Source organism: Dermochelys coriacea, chromosome 12 (assembly GCF_009764565.3).
Source record: "Dermochelys coriacea isolate rDerCor1 chromosome 12, rDerCor1.pri.v4, whole genome shotgun sequence".
NCBI lineage: Eukaryota > Metazoa > Chordata > Testudines > Dermochelyidae > Dermochelys > Dermochelys coriacea.
Window position 1 is genome coordinate 13,958,247 of NC_050079.1, and position 22,495 is coordinate 13,980,741.

The 22,495-nt window shown below is 41.9% G+C and overlaps 1 protein-coding gene across 1 annotated transcript in view; it reads right to left on the reverse strand.

Moving 5' to 3' along the window:
- Positions 1 to 22,495, reverse strand: part of CHD9 (chromodomain helicase DNA binding protein 9) — a 193,864-nt gene that overhangs the window by 15,348 nt on the left and 156,021 nt on the right. The window contains 5 exon segments of the mRNA XM_043495245.1: positions 7,664 to 7,885; positions 8,540 to 8,679; positions 11,393 to 11,561; positions 12,357 to 12,629; positions 18,917 to 19,080. Coding sequence (XP_043351180.1) covers positions 7,664 to 7,885; positions 8,540 to 8,679; positions 11,393 to 11,561; positions 12,357 to 12,629; positions 18,917 to 19,080 — 968 coding nt within the window.

A 22,495-nucleotide genomic window follows, 5' to 3' on the forward strand; every position in this document is an offset into this window, starting at 1 on the left:
TTTAGTGTGGCTATAATAATGTGGCCTTGTCCTTCCCTCCTCCTCTGCCCCACCCAGGCTACCTTGTCCGTTATCTCATTTTTTTTTAAATTAATAAAGAAAGAATGCTTGGTTTCAAAACAATAGTTACTTTATTTTGAAGGGGTTAGGGTGGTTGGCTTACAGGGAATTAAAATCAACAAAGGGGGTGGGTTTGCATCAAGGAGAAAAACACACAACTGTCACACTGAAGCCTGGCCGGTCATGAAACTGGTTTTCAAAGCCTCTCTGATGCGCAGCACGCCTTGCTATGCTCTTCTAATCGCCCTGGTGTCTGGCTGCTCAAAATCAGATGCCAGGTGATTTGCCTCAACTCCCACCCCGCCATAAACGTCTCCCCCTTACTCTCACAGAAATTATGAAGCGCACAGCAAGCAGCAATAACAATGGGAATGTTGGTTGTGCTGAGGTCTGACCTAGTCAGCAAACAGCGCCAGCGAGCTTTTAAACGTCAAAGGCACATTCTACCACCATTCTGCACTTGCTCAGCCTATAGTTGAACTGCTCCTTACTACTGTCCAGGCTGCCTGTTTAAGGTTTCATGAGACAGCGAGCAAGGGGTAAGCTGGTTCCCCAAGGATAACTATTGGCATTTCAACATCCCCAACGGTAATTTTCTGTCCCTTCTTGCAGCTGCTCGAACAGCCCAGAGTTCCTAAATATGCGAGTGTCATGCACTTGTCCCGGACACCCCACATTGATGTTGGTGAAATGTCCTTTGTGATCCACCAGTGCTTGCAGCACCATTGAGAAGTACCCCTTGCGGTTCACATACTGGTTGGCAAGGTGATCCGGTGCCAAGATGGGGATATGTAATATGGGGATATCGCCCCACCACAGTTAGGGAACCCCATTGCAGCAAAGCCATCCAGTATGACCTGCACATTTCCCAGAGTCACTACCTTTGATAACAAAACGTCAATGATTGCATTGGCTACTTAGATCACAGCAGCCCCCACAGTAGACTTGCCCACTCCAAATTGATTCCCGACTGACCCGTAGCAGTCAGGTGTTGCAAGCTTCCACAGGGCTATTGCCACTTGCTTCTCAACTGTCAGGGCAGCTCTCATATTGGTATTCCTGCGCTTCAGGGTGAAGGAAAGCAACTCACAGAGTTCCAGGAAGTGGCCTTACGCATGCAAAAGTTTCACAGCCACTATGAATCATCCCATACCTGCAACATTATGTGGTTCCACCAGTCTGTGCTTGTTTGCCTGGCCCAGAATCGGTGTTCCACTGTATCAACCAGCCCTCCTGCTGCCATGATTTCTCAATTGCCACAATTGTGCTTTCAGGAACGTCTGTGTCCATGTCCTCATCAAAATCCTCCTTGTGATGGCGTCTCTTAGCCCGGTTCTGCATATACTCCAGTATAATGTGCGAGGTGTTTACAATGCTCACAATAGCAGCAGTGATGGTGAGCTGAGCGGGCTCCATGTTTGCCGTGGTATGGTGTCTGCACAGGTAACCCAGGAAAAAAGGTGCGAAACTATTGTCTGCTGTTGCTTTCACAGAGGGAGGGATGACTGATGACATGTAACCGAAACCCCCCGTGACAATGTTTTCGCCCCATCAGGCATTGGGAACTTAACCCAGAATTCCAATGGGCAGCGGAGACTGTGGGAACTGTGGGATAGCTACCCACAGTGCACCACTCTAAGTCGATGCTAGCCATGGTAGCGAGGATGCACTCCGCTGATTTAATGTGCTTAGTGGGGACATATGCAACCAACTGTATAAAATCGATGTCTAAAAATTGACTTCTATAAAATCAACCTAATTTCGTAGTGTAGACATACCCACAGTTTCAGAGATGTAGCAGAGGTTCCTTGAGCTCTGGTAGAATGAGCCTTCACTCCCTCTGGGAAGAGGAGGAAAATGTGAGCTAGCAGATAACACAAAGGATAATACAATCAGACATCCATTTAGAAAAATCTCTAAACACATACAGCTTGACCCAATGATCTCTTTGCTATGAAAACAAATAGTTTAGATGTCTTTCTAATATCTTTTGTTCTTTGTAGGTAAAAGGCCTACTGGACAAAAGGCCCTTGTAAGTAAAAGGCCCTTTGGACATCCAGAGAATGCAGCCTCCTCATTTCATCTGAGGCACATGGTTTAGAGGGGAAAATAGCAGTAAGTGGATGGTATGAGCCATATGAAACTCAGAAACTTCTTTAAGGATGAATTTGGGGTGGGATGTAATGAGACTTTTTCTTTATAGAAGTAAGTATATGGCAGGTCTGCCATAAGTGTCCCCAGGTCGCTGAATCTTCTGGCTGATGTTATAGTGATTAGAAAGGCCAACTTCATAGACAGATGGACCACAGAGCATGTGACCAGAGGCTTGAGGGGATGCTGATGAGAAATGACAGAACAAAACTGAAGTCCCACTGAGGTGCAAACTTTACCAATAGTGGAAAGGATCTAAGAAGCCCTTTCAAAAAGTGAGTTGTGATAGGATGAGTGAAATCATGTGGTTATCTGCCAGAGGATGAAAAGCACTGATTGCTGCTACATGCACCTAGAAGGAACTGAAAGTGAGACCTGGAGACTGATAGGTAAAAAAATATTCCAGGATAGCAGGGATTCCAGCCAGTTCTGGTGCTACTGAGCCCAAGTGGAAAAACGCTTCCATTAGGCTGAACAACGTATCTTAGTAGAGTCTTTTCTGCTTTGTTACGGATAGATTGCACCATTCTGGAACATGAGCACTCTACATTTGATGCCTATTCAAATACTAAGCTATGATCTGCAGTGGTTCTGGAATGGGGGTGCCTGAAAATGCCTTTGTGTTTTGTTAGAAGGTCTTCAAATGGGCAGATGTTTATGGTGGCTGAACTGAGACCTTCAGTAGATCTGTAAACCATAACTGTCTCAGCCAATTTTATACAGCTTCACAGATTCCAAGACCAGAAGGGACCATTGTGATCATCTAGTTGGGCACAATAAGGATGACTCAAGCTCTGCTTGAGAGATTTTCTATAGAACCTGTGGTATTAATGGAATGAGAGGAATGGCATACTTCAGGTGATCCTTTCATAGTAGCAGAATAATAGAATATTGGGGTTGGAAGAGACCTCACGCAGTCATCTAGTCCAATCCCCTGCTCAAAGCAGGACCAACCCCAACTAAATCATCCCAGCTAAGGCTTTGTCAAGCTGGGCCTTAAAAACCTTTAAGGATGGAAGAGCAGAAGAGCATCTCCCAATGAGACCTTGCCCAGGGCTGCTCTGCGGCAGTATGGGGGATGTTTTTGTTCATGTGTGAGGCAAAAAAGGTTTGAGGTTGGCATTTCCCATTGGGTGAAGACCTTGCTGAGAACCAAACTGTGACTTTCCCATTCATGGGTAGCAGAAAAATGTTTGCTGAGATGTCTGCTAGGGAATTCTGCACCCCCTGGTAAGTATACTCCCGAAAGGGGTATGTGATGGCTGATGCATCATTCCAGAGGTTGACTGCCTCTATACAAAGTGGAATGGGGCTCTCGTTTCCCAATACTTGTATATATAGAATATAGTTATCCATATGTCCAACATTACTTGGACATGCCAGGATCAGACAAGTGAGAGGAAGGCGCTGCGGGCTCAATGAACCCCTTGAGTTTAGTAAATTCATGTGCATTCTGGACTCCCTAAGGGTCCAGAGGCCCTGTGCTGTATGATCACCCATATGAGCGTCCCAATCTAAGAGGCATGCATCAGTCAAGATGACTGCCTTGGGAGTCAGTGTGAAGGAAGGGATCCCCACCTGAACTTTGGTTTTGTCAATCAGATGACAGAGTCCAAAACCTTGGATGGAATTGCCACCTCGTTGTTGATGTTATCTCTCTCCGGTGAGTACACAGAGAGAAGCCAGGCTTGACGACAATAAAGATGAAGCCTGGAAAATGACATCATGTGTGTACATGGTGCCATGTGGCCGAGAAGGGAAAGGCAAGTTCTGATTGAGGTCCGGGGTCTGATAGTGACCTGGTGTAGGACGAGAAACTTGAGTCCACTTCCCGTCAGAGAATCATCTCATGAGAATGGTCCCTGAAAAGGAACTGTGAAGGGGGTTTGTGGGTAGGAGTAGCCAGAAACTCAATCAGATAGTTGCCATGAATAACTTCCAGTACGCATTTGTCGGCAGTTAGGGCCCTACAGTTGCGGGCAAAATGGGTAAGGTGGTCTCCAAAAATCAAAAACGATGTGGCAACAATGAAGATATGTGGGGGTCTCTACAGTCTCGTAAAAAGAAACTCTTGGACTAAGGGTTGAAATAAGATGCTGCAGAGACTGTATTCCTGGACCTATAAACCTTCTGTCTTTTAGTGGTGGTTCCTGAGGACAATGATGATAAAAGAGCTGGGTAGGTAGTCCCACCTTATACCTCTGTTGATGATATTTTCTTTTGGGGGCATGGGTATAGAGATGCCAGAGAGTGAAGAGTTGTCTTTGAGTCCTTGAGGAAGCAGAGAGATTCATCTGTCTCCTCATGAAACAGACTGATCGTATCAAAGAGCAGATCCTGGATGGTAGTCTGTATCTATCTCGGGAAACCTGAAGATTGTAACCACAAGTCTCTCCTCGTAACAAGGGCTGTAGCTGTTCCTCTAGACCAGTGATTCTCAATCAGAGGTACGTGTAAGAAAAAGACTGGATCCTGGACTGCTGATAGTACTGATGGCTGCACACCAAGGCTGGCAGGTTGGGATGGGAGAATTACTCTGCATCCTTGGGATAGTCCTTCCTCTGGAATGACAATGTCCTGAAATAAAGATGATCTCGACAGGAGGGGTGGATGATAGGGGAGAGCAAAAATGTCCTCCATGGAGACAAAGATCTCAGACTGTCAGGAGGTGTGGGGAGAGTTCACTGATGGAGCCATTGCAACAGGAGTTTCCCTGGTTACAGTGGAAGTCTGATCTCATCTGGAAAATGTTGCTTTAGGCACAATATCTGCTCTAGATGATGATGTGAGCATCAGAGGCTGTTTGGCTTGAGCCTTCGCCATAGGAACCGATGCTAGAATGGATCTGTACTCTTCCACACCATCTTCTCCTGCTGAGAAGATTTACTCGGGCCTAAGTCCTTGATGCCTGTGCATAAAGGCTCTTCTGACTCTGACAGGATTGGGGAGGGCTCCTTTCTCTTCAAAGCAGTCCTCAGAGAAGACAATTTGTCCCTTTGTCCTTTACTCTTATTGGAAGTGGCTTAGAAGTCTTAGCCTCTAGAAGTCTTAGCCTTCATTCCCAAACTTATGATTGAGGAGACTGATGTATTGTGGGTGGAGGGGTCTCTCCGATCTGGATCTGATTGGTGTCTCATAGCCTTCTCCATCAGGTGTTTCCGAAGTCTCAGTTCCCAACCCTCATGAGTTGTGGGGGGAAAGGAGCAGCAGATGCTGCACTTGGCTAAGAAGTGAGCCTTACCCAGGCAGCAGAGACAATATTGATCTTCACTGCTCACAGAAATGGAGCAATAGCAGGAAATGCAGTTTTTGAACCGCAAAATCCCAGGCATAATCTCAGCCTTCTTGGGAGGGAAAATTCCTTCTTGGGAGGGGTGGAGGGGAACAGAAAATAGCTAACTATACTATATGAGAAAAATACTAAAACTATTTACAATATATTTACAGAAGTGATACAGTAGAAAGGAGCTGAAGATATCAAAGATTTCAACTCAGATCATCCAGTGGTAAGAAGGACCTGGAGAAGCATTGGCCCTCACTGCTTCATTCCCCCAGTTCAGAGTACAAGGAGAACTACAGAGCATATGAGGGCCAACAATGCTTGCAAAAAATTCTGTACTCTGGCGCATGCAAACCCATGTTTGGAATACACATTCAGACGATCACTTCAAGATGAATGGTATGTTCTGTACTAATTTATGGCAGACTCCTCAAGATGGCCTACAGGCTGCACCACAGCCCAAAAATCTCTGCAGTGATCACCACTATGGACTCTCACCGACCTACTTGACATGCCCTCTCCAGCTGGAAGTTGCTCAAGAGATTGCATAGTGACACTTACATTGGACCTCTGGTGCTCCTGTGCTGGGGAAATTGTTCACATACTTCACTAGAGCAGTGTGTAGGGACCGCAATAGGAGGCACACCTGCCTGCTAGAGTTTTTACTATATCTGATGTCTCATACAGTCATTGTTTTTAAGTATTACCATAAAAACTATATAAGATGAGATGTTTAACTTATGAGTGTATTCACTGCTTAATTTTACTATTTGACCAAAAAAACCTGAAAATAGCATTTGGCTGAAGTCAAATTTGGAGCAGACTGGTGGCTACGACAATAACGATAGAAGAACATGTATTACATATTTATTCTAATATAGCAGGATTATTAACAATAACAGAATCCCATAGTTAGTCAAGATCATAACTTTGGAAGATGAAGTATTTGTTAGATATGACTGTCCCTGTTAGCGTGAAGAGTCTGCACCTGAGGGGCATGTAGAACATCAAGGTGCACTTTTGTTATTTATCAACCAATCAGCATTCAGCATTCTGAAGACTTGACCATTGAGATAGATAATAAACACACTATTTAATGGGCACAGGTAAGATACTGGAATAAAAATTAAATATTTACAACAGATTGTATGAATATACGTAGCACCCTCAACCTCCTAATACCCTGACAGGTTTACCAACAGAGCAAGGACAGAATGGACGGGCCTAACACGAATCAATCACGAAGAAGAGGAGAAAAAGTGGCTGAGAGTCTATGATATAGGTAGCTGGAGAATACCGATGCCTCCTTTTAGTTATTCAGCTTCTAATAGTTATTTGAAATTATTCTTAAACTGAAATATTAGAATTTAGTCCAAAATTTAACCAAATTTATATACACCCAGTGCAAGACAAAAGGTACACAAACAATTCCATTTTGAGCTCATCGTTTCCTGCTTCCCCTTTTGTATTGATGAAATTGCAATTTTCAGGAGTACTTTACTTCTGGGTATATCAGTTTATCCCATATTACTTCATATTAAAACACTTTTACAGAACAGAAAATTTTTGGTTTTAATCCCATAAATGTGGTAATATCCCATTAATGTCTGTTATGTGCAGATTTATGGATCAGTAGGTTGCAAGCTCAGAGGTATCAAGGTGGGAATAGCAAATTCATTTCACATTTGACATTACTAAGCATTTAAAACATAGTTCCCTATGATATTTATCCCACTGTAACCAACTTACTCTTCTTGCATAATTGTGAGAATGCACGCATCTATTTTCAGTATCATTTATAACTAATGAAACATCACATGAATACATATTTCCTAATTTTCATTAAAGAAATATTTGAAATTGATCAGTCTCCATAAAAAATGGCAATAGATAATGCATCTTGCTATATATTATTTTTTATTAGTGATTAAATGCTATATTCCTGGGCTGGCCTTAGTGTACAAATTGCATGGAGTGGGAAGATAGATAGATAGATAGAAATTAAGAGACCATCCCATAGACTTCCGCTTCAAATCAAGTGAAAATAAAGAAGGGGGAAAAAAGAAGAGAATAAGGAATCCCATGTGGTATATATTACAAATTTAAATACAATATGCAGAAGCAGAATGAGACTCACTATTTAGTTGAAGCAGAGTTCAAAATAATACTCACAGGAATAAAAGCTCCTAAATCTTCAACATAACCAGGATGTTCCTTAAGCCATTTCTCTAAATCCTTCCTTTTTGGTGCATCATCACCTGCAAGTCTCGTTCCATCTTTCAGGTTAATGACAGGAACTGGGCTTTCTGCGTCAAGTAGACCTTGGGACTGAGCATAAGTAAGTGTTGGGTTTATTACTGGAGCAACTTGCGAGGTGTTAATACCTGGACTAACCTGTAGAAAGACAAAATATTCTGAGAAACATGCAATACATTGGAAAACAAATGTCACAAAGAATTGGTAGGTGGTCTCCAATTTAGTTAAATACACAGCCAATTACATTCTGAAAGAGATCTATATGTAATTTTCCATATTGTAATTAAGCAATATCATAGATGTGGCTTTTTGTTTGTTTTTAATAAAAATCCTTTCCAGTTCACATTTAAAAGATTATAAGTAAGGCAATATTTGAACTGCAGGATGATCATCAAAAAATTGTGAACAGGTCATGGAAAATTGCAGAAAAGTAATAATGGACCTTATTATTTGGAGTAATAAAGTCCATTATTACTTTTGTGCGATTTTCCACTTTCTGCTATCTATGGCTGAGAGTGGTGGCTCCTGCTGTTGGCTGCCTGGGGCTGACAGAAGGAGCCAGGGCTCCCACTGTCAAAATTGCAGTGAAAGCGTAATATTGCAGAATCTGCAATTTTCACAATATTGCAAGTTAAGTAGGACCTTAATTATAAGCTTATGCTGAGTAATTCCAGATGAAATCATCTGAATGCTAAAGTTTAGCAATTATTTGTTCACAGCACAATATGCTCAATTAAGCAATTCACAGTAAAATTGAACTTGTATTTTGGATATAGAATCAGATTTACTTACATGATTAGATGGTTTATTTCTATTTATAAAGAGGATGTCAACTCCTTCTACATTCTTCCTCCTTCCTCTCCTCTTTTTGACTACAGGCTGGCTGTCGACTATCACTCCATTAGCATTAACTGTTAACTGACTGGAAGCGCCTATCAAATTAATAATGCAATATCATTAATGAGTCAAAGGTATGTTCCATTTATAATCAGGAACACATTCAATAAAAAAGTTCCATAATTTGAAATAGAGTAGTTTATAGATAATTCCCACATATAAACAAAAAATCAAACCGCTAAAGAGACCCTGTAACAAGTACAGAGAAACAAAAGAGATCAATAAATCATAGTTGCAGCTGCTAGTACTATTAAAATTAAAACTATCAACTATTTTTTCATCTCCATTGTATAAGGGAAAGATTTTTTTTTTTTAACTCCAAATGATTTAATTTTCTATTACAGAAGAAGCTATCAGTGCTTACTGCATTTTATTTCTTTATTTGCGAACCAGCATCATTTAGTGCTGTTAGTCTGACCATGATTAGCTCAGAACAGTGTTTTTAGCAGACAACCGCTCCAAAGCCAGCAGGGACGACAACTGTTTAAGAAGGATCACCCCAATTGGTGGTGTTGAAAAAAGGAAAGCAAGTGTTCTCGAATCAGTATTCTATACGTAGATATCATTCACCAACATAATGAACCAATTTTAAGGTAATATGTTTTGGACTTAAATTCCTAGAAAGTTGTACCCATTTAAGAATCTCCATCAAGGTACTGACAAGCTCAACATTCAACATATGAGACACTACACCATCTTCCAAAATAATGTCTTAAGATTAACTTAAAAACATGGTGGGTTTGAGGTTTTTTTTTTGTTTGTTTGTTTGTTTTAAATCACAGATTTTCACCTCTTTTGATTTTTCACCTTTAAGGGGGAGCTCCCCATGCATATTGTATGTGTGATCATCTTAGGGTCAAAATGCAACCTTAAATATACACAAAAATGCAGCATCTTTTTTCACTGATTAGAGGGAACTCCACTTACCTTCTATTGTCCTCTTGGGGTGGCATGTGGCAATTCCATTCTATCCAGTCCTTAGCTAAACAGGATAGGCAGGTACCGCACTCACATTCTTTCCACATGTTTCCCCACAATCTACTGTCACCTACATTCACCCCTACTCATATTTCCCTCCCTCACAGTTTCTTATCCATCACATTCTCTTTCTCTTCCATACCACATTTCTCTGCACTCTTTCAGCTTCTCTCACTTTGCCTTCATATCCTCCTGCCACCCCTCAGATGGCCTCCTGATCACAACATTCCCAGTACCCCATCCTATCTGTACTCTGCTTTTCAGATTCCTTTGATTCACAGTGCCTTGTCCAGTTCCCTAACCCACTCCATTCCCTGACAGTCCCTGCAGTCCCATTCCTAATACTTCTATATTTGCCAAGCCCTCACAGAGTGACTAAGGGGACACTATCTTCCCTGAGAGTAGCCTGGCTTCAGAGCCATTGGAAACCAATAGGATGGCATCTATCTTTGCTTGAGGGCAGCCTCACTTCCATCTGAAAAGGTCAAATGGATATACAATGCATCTTGCTAAGGAAAGCATGTGCCTTCAGACCCAGACGGTAATGGGATATGGGAGCCATTTTAGATGATGGCAAAAATTTGCAAGATTGAAGAAAAAAATAAATTAATGAGAACCCCTAAAGTCCCAAAATATTACACAAGTTGACAACACTGTCATACATGTTTAATAGGCTTAAGGATCTGAGATGTATTATCCTGTTTTAAGTTGAAACTTGACATACCAAGTTTCTACTTCTGTATTTTTATGTAGCTTGTATTCAACAAAATGATTTCAATAAGATTCTATTCTACATAAATGAAAAATGTGTACATTTTTCAAAGTTAAAGATATATTTTGGAATTGCTGTAACTCGAGCTTAGATTTTAAAAAAAACTTTGTAAACAATTGGTCAATATTATGAACATCTTAAACATTGTGTCTACTTCATGTTTACACACATTACTTTTCATAAATGTTACTCACATGCATAACTCAGGTATATGTGAGAGATTATAATGTCTCTATACGAGTCATTACGGTCTACTGAGTTACAATTTTATATATACACACACAATTACATTCTTAAGAAGCTATTGTAATGTACAGGGTAAATAATATCCCTTTTAGACATTTTCTGAATACATATTTATATAATAAAGCTATTGAAGATTACTAGGCTAAATATCCATAGAAAAATCTAAATATGAGTTTACCACAATGAGATCATAGTGGCACCAAAGAAGTCATGACACTGTCACAAGAACTAGAAGGCATCCGATGAAATGGAGAGGTAACAAATTTCAAAAGTATAAAGGAATCTCCCCCCCTTCCTCCCCAAAAAATGTGTAATTAACCTCTGGAACTTAATGACTTTCATAGCTATAATGAGAAATGGATCCAAAACAAATACCTAAATCTAAACATCCCTGGTATGAAAAATTGAGGATCCAGATCTTAAATTTGTATCAGAGGCTATTTTCTAGCTATAATACATATTTCCGATTGAAATATAATACAGTTTTGTTATTAAGATTAATAATACAGAATATTATTAAGGATCACAGTAGTAAAGCACAAAACTGTCTCTATCCTACTATACTTGACTGTTTGATTGCCTCAGACAGGAGACAGATTACAAAGAGTGCACAGAAAATTAACACAGATAAAAAATGGCAGACAAAGTATAATGGCTCTTTGTCTATTTCCCTACAATATACAATGTCAAAGAGATTCTTGTGACCTGGGAGCATTATGTAAATTGACACTATAATAAGTCATAATGCTTACCTGATTCTGGTAAGGATTTTGGAAAATTGACAAGGCTGGTCTCTGAAGCATTCTGGAGCTCACGTAGCCGAGCCAGGTATTGCTGCTGTCCTAACGTGCCTTCTTCACTTTCAAACAGCCTTTTTTGAGAAAACCCCTGCTTCTGAAAAGTCAACTTCAAACCACCTTCCTGTTAAACAAATGCCAGGGTTAGAAGACTGTCTTCTGAGATAGAAATGACTACTTCATAGTTCAGGATTCTCGCATAAAACACATCTATTACAGAAGAGTTGAGGGAAAATGAGATCACACAAGACTTCAATCAAGCCTTGCTCTTCTTCAAAGTAACCAGTCTAACCAGAAATTTTACAGGACCACTTTTCTGAATACAAATTGTGAATAAATTAATATCTTAATTGAAAAATTCAGATACTGAACATCTATCTACTTCCTTAATCTCATCCTATGCAAATCCCAAATCCAATGACTAGAACTGAGTTCTCATCCATTTGTACTTACTACCAACAAATTCAAAATTACAAATGTAGGAAATGGGTATTTTAGACACCTCTAGTATGTATGTGAAACTACAGAATTTATTTGTAACCTTTTTAAAAGCACATGAAATTATAAAGTGCTAATTTGAGTAGGGCATGCTAAAATGTTCAAAAGAAGTCAAACTCACTGGAAACACCTATTATTTATGCAACTAACCAGACTATTAGAAACTGCACAAAACAAACCATTTGAGGAAGCATCTTAACAGCAGGATTTCAGAAGTTTAAAGAGGGACATACATTCAATGATGATCCCTCTAGTAGGATATGTAAATTTAAAAATGCCCAATGCCCAAAAGAAACATATCCAAATACCCGTAAACTAATGTGCAAAGGAAATAAGAGTGAGAGCAGGCAGCCACTTGCAGGTAAAGCATGCCGCACACCGCAATCGCAATCAGGTCCTAGGGCAATAAAAATAAACATACGTCATTGATTTTCACTGTAAACTCCTTTTCTCGTACATGCTTCTTCACCTTTGGCATCTGTGGCGACTGATCATGTTCTTCCTTAACACCTGCAGTTGGTGGTGTTGGTGCACTAGGTTCACTGTAGTCTGCAGCTGCACCCGGGCTGTCCAGAAGTTTGGTTGTGTAGAAAGACGCTACTGTATTGCTGTCGTAACTTCTTCTTACCGAAGGCCATTTACCTTTCAACACTGTTTGACAAATACTGTCTAGTCGGTTAATCATAACTCGATCCTAGGGAAAAAAAAAAAAAAAAAAGAGAAATAACTTTTTACAAAGGAACTGCTTACAAAATCTATACATGATGCCATTTAGAATGCAAACCCTACTCTTCTACAAAGAAAAGTAAGGATAATCTTATGGTTAAGTCACTGGACTTGCACTCAGGATTTGGGTTCAATTCCTGGCTCTACAACATTTTCCTGGGTGGCTTTGGATAAATCACAATCTCTCTATACCTCACATAACCATTTGCAAAATGTGGACAATGATACTTCCTTTCTTCTACCCTTTGTGTATCTTGTCTATTTAGGTCCTGCTCCTGCAAATACTTAAGCACATGCTTTGATTTACTCACATGAGTAGTCCCATTAATTTTAATAGGAATACTCTGGATAGTAAAATGAAACAGTGCAGAAGTGTTTGCAGATTTTTGGCCATGACCATTTGGGGCAGGGACTATCACCTAACATATGTAGGTGCTACAATAATATAATACCCAACCACAAATATAAAAATAAATGTGCATGCTCTTATTCACAGTTCCTGTTGTCATGTTTGAATCTGTTCCGTTCCCAATTCAATTACCTTAGGTCACAAGCCGGCAAAGCACATATTTAATTTTAAACACACAAACGGTCTCACTGAAAAGTAAAGCACGTACTTAGACCTTAAGCTGAATTCACCAAATAAAATGTAGGGGACCCTTTTAGAACCTATGTAGTATAAAAATAAAATCCATAAAGTTTGCTGATACTGTTAGAGCACACATATTTGTCCAAGAAATAAACTGCCCAACATATAAAATGCTCTTTACAGTTCTCTACTAATCTTGATTGTGTTCTACACCACCACATTCAGAACAAGGGCCCTACATTTTAAAAAATGATTAGTTGTTTTGTTATGTCTCTATTTGTGGGTGTTCATTTTGACACATTCTAAATGGGTCTTCCACCTTCCCTATGAAAATTAGACCATTTAAGAAGAGCTCAAGTGACGCTCTTAAAAATTGAAAACCATGAACACTGAAACCAAAATTATTTTTAAGAAAAATATTCACGATGTTAATGTAGTGGAGATTAAAAGCTCCTGAATTTCAGATACTAATACTAATCTCTCTCTTCTGAGCTCCCCCACCCTTTTTGTCTCTTCCTTTGTCATGAAGTTCCCTTTCAGGCCCTCCTAAACTGCTTGACTTCTGAAAGCAATGCCTTCATCACAAGCTTCCAATCTGGCTGTGTATTTTCAAGCCTCAGTACAATCCATGCCCGCCTCCGATGAATGAGATGTTTACCACTGCAAATTGAGAAACCAATAGCTATTTTTTTTTATAATATAGTACATGCCTTTAACAAATACAATGAAATTTTACTCTAAGACTGTGTTATCTACATAATTTAAAACAGTTTTGTAGAGGGAAACACAGATTCTTTGGACAGGAGCATGTAGAAGAATTAGACCACCACAAGTGACCCCTGACATTCTACAAAATTATGTTAAGATAACTTTAAAACTACTGAATAAAATATAAATCCCAGAAAATTCAAAAATGAAGTTGAATCTACTTAAAATCCAACTAGCATGTCCAAGAAGAAGGTGATTTTATAAGCCAGATGTTCTGCATACCATAAGCGTAGCAGGGGACTGTGAAAACAAGATTAGCTTTAGACACCCATAAAGTATTCCTCTTGGATCCTCTGATTTTCACGTCAAGTGTCAAAGCTAATCTAATCTTTCATTTTTAAAATAATATCTCTCTTTTTCCATTGTGAAGGCAATTGTCAAAAGTATACTAATCGCTAGGATTAAAGTTTATATTTTAAGTATACATTTTAACAAATCATAAAATCTCCATAATTTTCCACAAGTACAAGCCATTGATGCATGTAAAAGGATAGATTTACTCACCATGCAGTAAAAAACAAACAGTACCTACCTCTTGTAACTGTTGTTCTTTGAGATGTGTTGCTCGTGTCCATTCCATTTGAGGTGCGCATGCACCCACGTGCATCGTCAGAATTTTTTGCCTTAGTGATATCCGAAGGGCTGACTCTGACACCCTGTAGAGTCCCACACTCATGCACCAGTATATGAGGCATCGCCGACCCTATGCCCTGTAAGTTCCTTCTTGCCGGCAACTCCGAAAGATGGGTAGGAGGGCCAGTCACAGAATGGACATGAACAACACATCTTGAAGAACAACAGTTACGAGAGTTAGGTAACCTTTTTTCTTCTTCGAGTGCTTGCTCATGTCGGTTCCATTCTAGGAGACTCACAGACGGTATTCCCGGGGGCGAGTTTGGAATTCATGGCCATGCGGCTTGTTAACACTCCTCTGTCAAAACTGGCATTGCCCTGGACCTGCTGGGTGTAATGGGTATGGAGGTATGGATGGATAACCAGGTAGCGGCCCTGCAGATATCTTGAATTGGCACCTGGGCCAGGAAGGCTGCTAACGAGGCTTGTGTTCTGGTGGAATGGGTGGTAATGATCGCCAGCAGTGGTATCTTTGCCTCTTCATAACAAAACCTGATGCAGGTGGTGTTCCAAGACGAAATTCTCTGACCAGAAATAGGTAGGCCTTTTGTTCTGTCCGCTACTGCAATGAAAAATTGTGTCTATTTACGGAACGACTTAGTTCTTTCTATATAAAAGGCTAGTGCTTTCCTATCGTCCACAGTGTGTAACCTGCACTCTATCAGATTTAGGAGGTTTTGGGAAGAGGACTGGTAAAAATATACCCTGATTAGTGTGAAACTGCGAAACTGCCTTGGGTAAAAAGGCAGAGTGCGGTCGCAGTTCAACGTTGTCCTTATAGAACACCATGTAGGGTGGCTCTGACGTAAGCACTCTGATTTCAGAAACCCTTCGAGCTGACGCAATTGCCACCAGGAAGGAGACATTTCACAAAAACAGCAGGCGGGAACAGTTGGGCAGGAGCCAGGGAGAGGCTACTGCCAGGTTCATGAGCGTGCAAAACCAGTACTGGTGAGGCCAAGCCGGGGAGACCATGATAACTTGTGCCTTGTCTCTTTTGATCTTTGCCAGGACCCTGCCGATGAGAGGAATCGCAGGGAATGTGTACATCAGGTTCCCTGACCACGACAGGAGAAATAAATCTGAGAGGGAGTCCTTGCCCAGCCTTGCTGCGAACAAAACTGGTGGCATTTCCTGTTTAGCCTGGTGGCGAACAGGTCCACTTGGGGAGTTCCCCACCTCTGAAAGATCATGCAGGCTACCTCCGGGTGGAACAACCACGCATGGTGAGAGGAGAAGTCCCTGATGGGGTGATCCGCTGGCATGTTCTTGACACCAGGGAGGTGAGAAGCTTCCAGATGGATTTCGTGGCTGATGCAGAAATCCCAAAGATGGAGTGCCTCTCGGCAGAGAGTCGACGAACGTGCTCTCCCTTGCCTGTTGATGTAGAACATCGAGGCAGTGTTGTCCGTCAGGACTCTCACCACCTTGCCCGACAGGTGAGATAGGAAGACTCTGCATGCCAAGCTGACTGCTCCGAGTTCTTTGACGTTTATGTGCATCATCTCCTCCGGGGACCACATATCCTGGGTCTAGAGGTCACCAAGGTGCGCACCCCAGCCGAAATCCTAGGCGTCCGATACTAATTCGATGGAGTGATGGTGGGTGTCGAACAGAACCCCCTGTAGGAAGGTCATGCGATTGGTCCACCATCACAGTGAGGCAAGTACCATAGGGGGAATGGTAACAACCTTGTCAAGGTGATCTCTGGACTGGGAATAGACTGTTGCCAGCCATTGCTGCAGGGGCCGCATCCAAAGCCTGGCATGGTGGACAATGTATGTGCATGCTGCCATGTGACCCAGCAGGCGCAGGCAAACCCTGGCCATAGTCAGGGGGAATGCAGAGACCTCTGCGATGAGGTCCGTCAACTTCTGGAACCTTTCTAGCAGCAGCAACGCTCTGGCGCAGATTGAGTTGAGCACCGCTCCGATGAATTCTATCCTTTACATTGGAATGAACATAGACTTTTTGTCATTTACCAGTAGGCTCAGTGGGCGGCACATGGCTTGCAGCACCACAACATCCTCTTGGAACTGAGACATGAAGTTGCCCTTGATTAGCCAGTCATCAAGGTATGGGTAGATCTGGATACCCCGACACCTGAGGTCAGCAGTCATCACCAACATGCACTTGGTAAACACTCTGGGTGCTGTTGCCAAGCTGAAAGGTAGGACCGCAAACGGGTACTGGTGGGGGTCCACCGTAAACCAGAGGAAGGGTCTGTGACCTTGAAAGACTGCTATGTGGAAGTCCACATCCTTCAAGTCAAGAGCAGCATACCAGTCTCCTGGATCCAGGGAGGGGAAGATAGAAGCATGCTTCTTTAGATACTTATTGAGGTCCCTCAGGTCCAGGATGGGCCGCAGACTGACCTTGGCCTTTGGGATTAAGTACCAGGAATACAACCTCTTGTTCCTGTAGTCGAGAGGAACTTCTTCCACCGCACCCAATTGCTGCAACCCCTTTACCTTCTCTTGTGAGAAGAGTCCCTGAAGAGGGACAGGGAAAGAGGGGGGGCAGAAGTAAACTGTAGGATAGAACATTCCCCCACGGTATTGAGGACCAGCTGTCTGAAGTTAGCCGAAGCAGCAGAAGTTCCAGCAGAGTGACTGGCAGCAAGAAGGAATTCAGGGTGGGGGGAGCCGGCAGCACCCCTCATACCACACCATGCAGGCGCCATTCCAGAGGGCGCCAGAATTGGTCCCCTACAGACACTGCTAAGGGAAAAAACTTCCAGCACCGGTGCATGTGGCGAGCACACACACCGAATATGGAATGGACATGAGCAAGCACTCCAAAAACTATAGATTTTTACCTAGCACTCTCCATCTGGTCCACCCATGTGCCTCACCTCTCCTTGTGCACCGCACCAAGGGAATAAAGGGGGGATTGCCAGACTGCCACCATCTCAGTTCCTTCTTTACCACCAGTTCCCAGTAGGAGACCAGGGAGCAGGGAAAGAGGGCAGGTAGTGCACTATATATAGGGAAAAGACATCTCGAAGAACTCCTGTTACTACAAGATGAGTAACCCATCTTCCTCCTTCCAGGGATTGTTCCTATGTGTCGTGCACTTCTGGTGATTCACAAGCCATGTATCTAAGGAATCCTAGAATCCTATTACATAGATTGCTTCTCTGCAGGGTAGTTTTGCATCAGATGCAGTTGTTCACACCCAGTACACAGTGTCTAGCGAAGGTGTATACAAAGTGCCAGGTTGCTGCTCTGCTGATTTCAGTAAAAAGGATATCTTTAAGGAAAACTACAGATGCTGCACCTGAGCTTTAACTGAGTGTGTTTTCACATTGCTTGAATGCGTTTCTGGTGTAAATTAAGCAAGTGTGACCAAAGACAAAGAAAAGCACATTTACGTGCATGGTAAACAAAGCCATCAGGAGAGCAAGTGGGGAAAGATGACCACTTAATCTCGATGGGGTATGGAGAGTGCACCGCCAACTCCTGAAGCCTTCCTGCCTCTTGAAGCAGCATCACTGAACTTTGGGAAGATATAAAAAGAGAAAGCCATTTTGCCTTCCTTGGCTTTTGCCTTCCTTCACATGAGAGACTAAAAGGGCCAGAGCTCTTGAAATCACAGAATAGTGGATCCTTTAACCAAGCAGTCTGAAGTCTCTGGGAACTGAATATAGATGAGAAACCTGTTTAAGCAAAGATTGCAACTTGTTGAAAGTAAGTTTTAATCTTAGAAGCGTATTTTTACTTTTGTTTGCTTGTAAGCTTTTCTATCTTTATTCCTTATACTTGGTATCTCTTAAACGTACAACTTTTTTGTTTAACAAACTTGTTTTACTTGTACTATACACCAACTCAGTGTGTTAACCCCAGTTAAGGTAATAAGCTGCCAGGTACTGTCTCTTGAAGGGTGCAGCAAACTTAACTTCTGTAAGTTTTCGGTGAGAGGGCTGAGAGGACAGACGTTTTGGGGGAAATACAGGACAGGGACGGTCTTGGGGTCACCCTGCAAAACGTAACTGGGAGGTGGAAGCCAGAGTGTGCTCTGCATGCTTATATGCTGGCTGTTGATGTAAGGGCTATAATCCACAGCAGCATAGCATTTAAGACATCCAGAGTTCCAGGCCAGGCAGTGACTAAACCCAACTGGTCTGATTTGAAACCCAAAACAACATATCGGCACAGTCACAACAGGATTTACCCCCAGCTTACTATTTTAACCCATCTATTTTAACCCCAAGAAAAATGACCCAGCTATAACATTTGAGCTTGAAAATGGCATTACAAACTTACCTTTGGCCAATAGGATGCAGCCAACATGTATCCACCTTGCAATAGATAGTTGGAATTTGGCGTCCCGTTATTCAACTGGAAACAGTCCTGGGTCTCATCTTGTGTGGTGCTCAGAGAGGCTACGCTCTCTTCGTCATATGCTTTGATGTGAGGGGTTCCTTCTGCTAAATAAAAGTACTACATATAACTTGAAGCTGTATAGAAAAATATACCATAGTTTTTTTTAGGATGCTCATACAAAGTATGTAAAGGTTTGGAAAGAAAAATTTGAACACGAATATAAAAAGAAAAATGAAATTTTTATTTTGGGTATATGCAACGCTGATTTTTAAATTAGGAGTGCTGAAGCTCTTTCATGTAAATTGTGAACTACTACTACTCTGCACATAACTATATTCCTGTTCTCTTTTCTAGAGCTTAACATGTGAAGTATTCAGATATTTCAAAAGATGTTGCTTGCTAAAGTCTCATATGAAATCCCTTGTGACCTTTTTAGAACACACACATTTCAATTTGAAGTGAAACAAAATGTGATTTCAAGACAGTAAATCAATTCCATTTTTAAATAGAAAAGTAAGCATGGAAAGCAAAGTGGTTTTCACCAGTGTCGGGTAAATCTATTGAGAGGATATTACTTGTTATATGTGGTCCATTTCACTTATTGGATGGGATGCAGAAGGCTCCATTTGCCTCCCCCAATTTTTTTTAAAATGGTATGTCTACATCATATTACAATTTTAAAACACACATTTTTAAATTCTGAGTTTCTTTTCAACTAACATTCCACTGTTTCTTCTTCTCCCGACCCTCACATATTTTCCCCACATTCCAACGTCCATTTTTTTTTATTTCTTTCCTCTTCCAGATCATCTCCAACAGAAGAAGAAAATCAGGGATATTATGTCTCTGTGTTTGCACAGTATACATTTCCTGGTAGCAAGGCCAGACATATTTTTAAACTAACAGCCAATGCTGCGTAGGAAAGAGTACAGATGTAAGAGCTATGGGAGATAATTCTGCAAGACTCAAACTTATGCGTAACAAAAAATGCAAGATTACAATTGTGTACATAAGTGAGAGTGAAAGATGGAGATTTTAATTGCTTTTGTTGCTTAAAATAAGTTAATGCCATATATTTTAGTTATGCATTGTGTGGTTAAGTTACGGAGGATGGGTGGGTGAGAGTGTGTGTGGTTTTTTATTTTTGTAGAAAAAGCATTTGTGTCACAACACTCCACTTTCTACAAAAAGCATTTCCATTATCACTCTAATCATAAAGTATTGATTGAAAAATGCTACCCACCACTTATTTGACAAAATATTAAAAGTTTCTATGGTAGAAGACCACAATTTGCCTCTCTGCTGAGCCCTTCCCCGCTACTCCCTGATCCTGGGCCAGATGTGCATCAGGATGGTCCCAAGCATAATTCAGCACAGTCTGAAGGACACTGTAAATAGTATCACCTACCAATAGCACCAACAGACTGATAAGGCAGCTTGGGATCAGCATGGTGTAGTGCAGTCCCAGCAATGTCTCCGTTCTCTAAACACAGTTAACGACTAACCTAGCTCCACACCACCAGATGACCCCCCCGTGCAAGGGAGACTGAAGGGAATATCATCTCATAGTGGCTAAACTGGCTTTGCACTCAGAATCTACTTGTGGCACAGCACCGAGCAGCCTTATTCTCATATAAGGGTGAGAATGCCCTAGATAACAAAAGGTAACTCATAACATGCTTATCAAATCTCAGTTCCCAAATATTAATACTTCAAAAACTGAAATGGATTTTGAATGCTTGGGACCACCAAAAACCTCTCTATTTCAAACTGATATGTAACCCATTTTTCCAGTATTCCCCCCCGCCCCTTCCATGCAGGTCCAATATGTAGGGCCTGCTGAAAACTTTCTTCCTCTAAAGCAGTGTTTCTCAATGACCAGTCTGTGGATCGGAGCCAGTCACTCAGATCTCCTTGACACAGTTTAGGAAGACAGCAGAAAGGTCCCTTGTATCAAAAAGGTTGAGAGGAACACTGCTCTAGAGCAGCGGTTCTCAAAGCCAGTCTGCCGCTTGTTCAGTGAAAGCCCCTGGCAGGCTGGACCAGTTTACCAGCTGCGTCCGCAGGTTCGGCCGATTGCGGCTCCCACTGGCTTCGGTTCATCACTCCAGGCCAATGGGGGATGCAGGAAAGGCAGCCAGCACGTCCCTTGGCCCGCGCCACTTCCCACAGCCCCCATTGGCCTGGAGCGGCGAACCATGGCCAGTGGAAGCCACGATCAGCCGAACCTGCGGATGCGGCAGGTAAACAAACTAGTCTGGCCCGCCAGGGGCTTTCCCTGAACAAGCAGCAGACCGGCTTTGAGAACCACCGCTCTAGAGAGCCCAGTAGGTAGGGTGGAGGTAGAAGTGTTTTGGTTATCCCCTCCATCAACTGAAGTATTGTTTTCATGCAGAATAGGACAGTTGCTAAGCATGCAAATCCTGGGATTATAGAAATAATGGCAGTATTAACAGTGGTTTAGTAACCAAAATTAAAATCACAAAACAGCGAGGTATTTGTTACAAATATCATCCTCTCAAAAAAAGTTTGAACACAACAGATCGGTCTAAAATACTAGTATCTGTCAAGTGTGCAATATATAGAACAGCTGCTCAAAAGTGCTATGAATGGTGTATTACACATTTAAAAAATGTACATATTAAAGAGATGGTGCATAATGAATTGCACTGAAGTTCAGAGAACCTTCCAGCAGTTACCAAATCTTTAAAATGGAAATTTCTAATTAAACAGCAACAGGATTTACATTCCCTAGCTGACATTTTACAACTAGAGGGTCAGACATGTCATTAGTACATAGGCTAAACTGGCAGGTAATGGAAGGACAGGAATACAGTCCCTATTACCTGAACCTGCAGCAATTTTACAGGATACTGCCACTAAACCTAAATTATGTTCCATTGTCTAAGGCACTCCTACTCCTACTCTTCTCCTTTGTTTCATCAGTTTCTTATCAATATCCGTTTGACAATGCCCATTTGGTCCTGCAGGCAGAGGAGCATTGCAACAACAGAGGTTACTCAGCCAGTAATTCTAACCTTAGCCTTAAATCTTAACACTAACCCGTTGTTTACCTTGGTCATCTCCCTCCTTGACAGTCAAGGCAGAGAGATTCTACTAAAACCGTTTTAATTAGGCAAGGCATAGTGCGGAGGGAGCCACAGAGCAATGTCATCTCATTCCTACTCAGCCAATATAGCTCCTGATTTAGAACAGAAGTTCAAACTGGGAGGAGAGCATGGAATGTATTCTAGGGAGCATGAGAAGCTGTAGGGGAAAAAAAAACCTGACTGCATTCATTCAGAGCTGGGTGGCCAGAGAGCTGCGGATGCCTGCCAGACAGCGCTGCCACCAGCAACAGTGGAGAAATAAGAATGACAATATCATATCATGCCACCCTACGTCTCCACTGCTGCTGATGGCGGCGCTGCCTTCAGAACTGGGTACCTGACCACCAGCTGCTGCTCTCTGCTCTGCCTTCAGAGCTGAGTGGCTAGAGAGTGATGGGGTTGGGGGGGG